Source organism: Austrofundulus limnaeus, unplaced genomic scaffold (genome assembly GCF_001266775.1).
Source record: "Austrofundulus limnaeus strain Quisiro unplaced genomic scaffold, Austrofundulus_limnaeus-1.0 Scaffold315, whole genome shotgun sequence".
Taxonomy (NCBI): domain Eukaryota; kingdom Metazoa; phylum Chordata; class Actinopteri; order Cyprinodontiformes; family Rivulidae; genus Austrofundulus; species Austrofundulus limnaeus.
The window spans coordinates 158,812-164,826 of NW_013952717.1; the positions used below are offsets into that span (position 1 = coordinate 158,812).

A 6,015-nucleotide genomic window follows, 5' to 3' on the forward strand; every position below is an offset into this window, starting at 1 on the left:
CTCCACAAGTGGTCCTTGGCTCTTGGACAACTCTATGCCATTCCACATTATTACAAATAACTTCATTTAACCTAATTTCCCTCTGGGATCAATAAAGTATTATTGAATTGAATTGAATTGAATTGAATTGAATTTCTGGACATTTATGGTTTGATTTCTTTGTATGTATGGATCACTTGGGTTGTTACCGACATCTGGTGAAAATTTCATGTCATTAGCACCTCTAGTAATATATTTACTGGGAAAAATGGTGATGTGTTCAATACTTATTTTACCCGCTGTATATCCAGTCTCATGTTTGATCAATTATGGTCATATGCTTTAAACAGGGACAGTAAGTCTCTATCAATTTGTCCCAACCTGTAACATAAAGTTTGTTTAAGGTTTCAATGTCTGATGAAAATAGGGGAGAAGTTCCTGCGATTCAGTTATGCGAATTTTAGCATTTTTTTGTGTTTACTCCAGCTATTATGCATTAAACATGATATAATCATGGGTATCTCTTTTTCAACTAATTACCCATGAAAAGACAAAAATAAAATGGGGTGAATGGTGTCTGTTGGATGTATAGTTTAGGAGCTATGATTTAAAGTTTACATTTTTCACAATGGAAAATCCAGGTCGGCCATTAAAGATGGTCAATAAAAACATATATGGGACAATAATTTTATTTGGGGCCAACACAATCTATTTACTAGACACCTTAAGGAGTACAAAAAATTAGGTTAAAAAATATATATCTTTCGGGTGCATGGGACACCCCCCTTCCTACTCGACTAGTGTCCTATCCTGTAGATAAATGGAAGAATTTTGAAGGAAAAGGAGATTCTCATTTTAGTGCAGCCTAGATGCAGAGCTGCTGAGAGGGTTTTGTTATTGTTATGATTCTGATATAACCCAAGGTCTTACACTCACAGGCCCTGGCTGGCAGGCTGTGAGCTGACATGGAGAGCTGTAATAAAGATTTTTCGAAGAGAATCAACTTGGTTTTCTGTTAAATTATTCTGACTTTCAACTGCTGATCACATTTCTTACAAATTGGTGACCCCGATGTGACTGGATGATCTTGAATAAGCAACGAACACTGCAAACATACACTATGTTGCCAAAAGTATCTGCTCACCCTTCCAGTTGACTGTGCACCAGTGCACAAAGCAAGGTCCATAAAGACATGGATGGCAGAGTCTGGTGTGGATGAAGAAGACTGGCCTGCACAGAGTCCTGACCTCAACCTGATAGAACACCTTTGGGATGAATTAGAGTGGAGACTGAGAGCCAGGCCTTCTGTCCAACATCAGTATGTGACCTCACAAAATGTGCTTCTGGAAGAACGGTCAAAAATCCCCATAAACACACTCCTAAACCTTGTGGACAGCCTTCCAGAAGAGTTGAAGCTGTTCTAAGTGCAGAGGGTGGAACAATGTCATATTAACCCTATGGATTAGGAATGGGATATAAGCTCATATGTGAGTCAAGTCAGGTGAGACAATACTTTAGTGTATTCCACCTTCCAATTATCGACCATATTTTCTTACAAATTGGTGACCCCGACGTGATTGAATGACCTTGAATAAGCAGAGAACACTGCAAACGTATTCCAGCTTTCAAATATTGATCATGTTTTCTTAAAAAAAAGGTTAACTCTAGATGTGATTAATTGATCTTGAATAAGCAGAGAACACTACAAACTTATTTTGACTTCCAACTATTGATCACATTTTCTTACAAAATGGTGACCCCGTCACCCCGAACTGCATTATCTTGAGTAAGCAAAGAACACTGCAAACATTTTACAACTTCCAATAATTGATGACATTTTTTACACTTTAAATATCTATTTAATGTATTTACAGATGCAGCCACGTTTTATTTTGTACTTTATGATAACGCTGTTATGTTTTGTCCAACGTTTAAATGTCTCCACTGCAGTTACAAACTTTGATCATAAGATGGGAGTGTTGTCATTTTATGACCACGTTAATCTTGTTTTTTCTTCCTGTTTGTTCCTGAACTTGGTTGTGAGATTCTTGGAGGATAAAGAAACAGTTCTTGGTAAATATTTCTCATGGTGAGTTCCTGAAATAGAAATCCTGACAGGTTTGTGTCAGTTGAAGAACACCATGATGTCCTGCAGTTCTCAGTCTCACCTGAACTTGTTTTGTGGGTCCTGTTTAATGAATATTCAGTGTTTGTGTGCTGAACAACTCTCAGCTAAAAGCACAGTGAAGTTTAGCTCAACCTGAGTTGTAGACGTTAATGTTTAGTTTTCTGAGGTGGCCATCTTTAACTGAACTGAAGAGTTAATCACCTGTTGATGCAAAACCAATGATTACTTTTGGACAGATTCAAATAAATCCATRGAACTGAAACATTTTTGTTTCTCTGCCAAAGACAACAAACAGTTGAACAATAACCTCAGCTGTCACAGGAAAGAACAGAGTGTTATATAACACTTCTGTGAAGGTCACTCAGGTTAATGACTTGTAAAAAGAACAGCTTCCTTGATGAAACAACTCTTTAAACACGTAACAGTTTCATAACTCCACCTGACCCTTTATTGTAAATGAAGGAACAGCTTGTGTTTCCTGTTCTGCAATGTGAACAAACTTGAATTTTCCTGTTCCAGTTCTCAGGTGAGTCCAGTCTGTCCACATATTTCCTTCTTCCCGCCCCKTCAGAAGTCAAGTTTAAAYTTAGATGCATTAAAATTCACARAGTCACTGTTACTGAGAGGAGACATGGAGCAGAGAGTGAATCAGCTAGATCAGGACTATTTCTCCTGTTCCATCTGTTTGGATCTGCTGAAGGATCCTGTGACTATTCCCTGTGGACACAGCTACTGTATGACCTGTGTTAAAGACCACTGGAATGAAGAAGAACAGAGGGGAATCTACAYATGTCCTCAGTGCAGAGAAAGCTTTATACAGAGGCCTGCCCTGGTGAAGAACATCATGTTAGCAGCTTTAGTGGAGCAGCTGAAGAAGACTGGACTCCAAGCTGCTCCTGCTGATCTCTGCTATGCTGGACCTGAAGATGTGTCCTGTGATGTCTGCTCTGGAAGAAAACTCAAAGCCGTCAAGTCCTGTTTAGTCTGTCTGGCCTCTTACTGTGAGAAACACCTTCAGCCTCATTATGATTCAGSTCCACTTCAGAAACACAAGCTGGTGGATCCCTCCAAGAAGCTCCAGGAGAACATCTGCCCTGCTCATGCTGAGGTGATGAAGATGTTCTGTCGTACTGATCAGAAGTTTATCTGTGTTCACTGCTTAGTTAAGGAACATAGAGGCCACAACGTCGTGTCAGTTGCAGAAGAAAGAGCCGAGAAGCAGGGAGAGCTGGAGACGAGACGAGACAAAATCTGTCAGGAGATCCAGGACAGAGAGAAAGATGTGAAGCTGCTTCAACAGGAGGTGGAGGCCATCAATCACTCTGCTGATCAAACAGTGGAGAACAGTGAGGAGATCTTCACTCAGCTGATCCGTCTCATCCAGAAAAGAAGCTCTGATGTGAAGCAGCAGATCAGATCCCAGCAGGAAACTGAAGTGYGTCGAGTCAAAGAGCTTCAGGAGAAGCTGGAGCAGGAGATGACTGAGCTGAAGAGGAAAGATGCTGAGCTGAAGCAGCTCTCACTCACAGAGGATCACAACCAGTTTCTCCACAACTACCCCTCAGTGTCAGCACTCAGTGAGTCTCCACACTCATCCAGCATCAAGATCCATCCGCTCAGATACTTTGAGGACGTGACAGCAGCTGTGGAGGAGGTTGTTAATGTCCTGCAGGACATCCTGAGAGACACGTGGACGGACGAATCGCAGCCTGAAGTCCAACTGCCTGAACCAGATCCAAGAAACAAAATAACCTTTTTAAGATATTCACATGAGATCACACTGGATCCAAACACAGCCCACCCACAGCTGTTTCTGTCCGAGGGGGGCAGAAAAACAAAACTGATGAGACAAAATCAGTCTTATCCTGATCATCCAGACAGATTCACAGACAGCTGTCAGGTTCTGAGCAGAGAAGGTCTGACGGGTCGGTGTTATTGGGAGGTGGAGTGGAGAGGAAACGGAGGATTCATAGGCGTCGCCTACAAAAATATCAGCAGAGTAGGAGCCAAATGTGGATTTGGATGCAACGACAAATCCTGGGCTTTAGATTGTTATCAAAAAAAATACATGTTTTTACACAACAATGTCCAAACCTCCATCTCAGGTCCTGGTTCCTCCAGGATCGGGGTGTACCTGGACCACAGAGCAGGTGTTCTGTCCTTCTACAGCGTCTCCGAAACCATGACCCTCCTCCACAGAGTCCAGACCACCTTCACTCAGCCGCTCCACGCTGGAGTTAGGATTTTTATGCCTGGAGTCTCTGCAGAGTTCTGTCAAACTGAGTAGACCCATTGTTTGTGTGAGCAGCAGTGTTTAAGTCTCTGAGCTGCTTTTAGACTATTTCTTTTATTTTCACCTTTTTATCTGGAGTCATGTATTAAAATCTAGTTGATCACATTAACCATCATCAACTCAAATAAAGTAAATGTGAATTATGAGATCATTTTTTTGTCTTGCAGACCAGTAGTTTTGCTGAAGTCTGAATCTTTAAACCTGTTAGCCTGTTTTACATTTTCATAATGAAAAGATAACGAGGAACTTATTCATCTAAATGTTGTGTAGATTTTGTATTTTTGCTCTCTTTAACCTGGTTCTTGCAGCCCTTGTGCCAGATTCACTGCTGAGCCTACCTGATACGAGCAGGTATTTCAGGTTCATGGAGATACCTGCAGTGCTGGAATATTAAAGACGCCCGGGGTACTTCTTCCAGCCTCAGCTAACGCTAATAAAATCTGAGTTATTAGTCTGAGTTCTTTGTGCTTCTTTCACAGTTCTGAGATCCTTCAGAGGACTTGGACCAGGATCTGCTCCAATGTTCACCATCCTGCCACAACCTATCTCTTCTTCCTCTTTGTGGACATCCTCATCCTCCTCTCGGTGCCTGTAAACAAGAATAAACAAGTAAGACTTTATTCATCTCCTTGGGCTGCCACCTTATCATGGTGGAGAGGTTTGAGTGTCCCAGTGATCCTAGGAGCTATGCTGTCGGGTGCTTCATGCCCCCCGTAGGGTCACACAAGGCAAACAGGTCCTAAGTGAGGGATCAGACAAAGTGCAGCCCAAAGACCCCTATGATGAGTACCACAAATGGATTTAGTGTTCCCTCGCCTAGACGCGGGTCACCGGGGCCCCACATTGGAGCCAGGCCTGGAGGTGGGGCACATTGGCGAGCACCTGGTGGCCGGGCTTTCACCCATGGAGCCCGGTCGGGCGCAGCCCGAAGAGGAGACGTGGGTCCCCCTTCCCATGGGCTCACCACCTGTGGGAGGGGCCAAAGGGGTCGGGTGCAATATGTGCTAGGCAGTGGTCTAAGGTGGGGACCTTGGCGGTCCGATCCTCGGCTACAGAAACTGGCTCTGGGGACGTGGAATATCACCTCTCTGGTGGGGAAGGAGCCTGATGGTGGAGAGGTTCCGACTAGATATAGTTGGACCCGCCTCAACGCACCGCTCTGGCTCTGGAACCAGTCTCCTCCAGAGGGGTTGGACACTCTTCCACTCTAGAGTTGCCCATGCTGAAAGGCGCCAAGCAGGAGTGGGCATACTTATTGCCCCCATCTCGGTGCGTGTACGTTGGGGTTTACTGCGGTGAACAAGAGGGTAGCCTCTCTCTGCATACATGTGGGGGGACGGGTCCTGACTGTTGTTTGTGCCCATGCGCCTTACAGCAGTTCAGATTACCCACCCTTTCTGGAGTCCTTGGAGTGGGGTGCTGTAGAGTGCTCCTAACGGGGACTACCTCGTTCTGCTCGGGGACTTCAACGCTCACGTGGGTAATGACAGTGAGACCTCGAGAGGTGTGGTTGGGAGGAGCACCCCCCCCCCCCCCCCCCCCCCCGACTTGAACCTGAGCAGTGTAGCGGTGTTTTGTTATTGGACTTAAGTGCTCATCATGGATTGTCCATAAC

The 6,015-nt window shown here is 44.2% G+C and overlaps 1 protein-coding gene and 1 long non-coding RNA gene across 2 annotated transcripts in view; both read left to right on the forward strand.

Annotated features, from left to right (window-relative positions):
• Positions 1–2,011: 2,011 nt before the first annotated feature.
• Positions 2,012–6,015, forward strand: part of LOC106527226 (uncharacterized) — a 7,203-nt gene continuing 3,199 nt past the window's right edge. The window contains exons 1-2 of the long non-coding RNA XR_001311356.1: positions 2,012–2,068; positions 4,880–5,009. This is a non-coding gene — a long non-coding RNA (uncharacterized LOC106527226). The remainder of the gene's footprint in view (positions 2,069–4,879; positions 5,010–6,015) is intronic.
• Positions 2,624–4,454, forward strand: LOC106527225 (tripartite motif-containing protein 16-like). Its single transcript, XM_014022043.1, has one exon. The coding sequence runs from the start codon at positions 2,739–2,741 to the stop codon at positions 4,392–4,394; it is 1,656 nt and encodes a 551-aa protein (XP_013877497.1). The 5' UTR covers positions 2,624–2,738; the 3' UTR covers positions 4,395–4,454.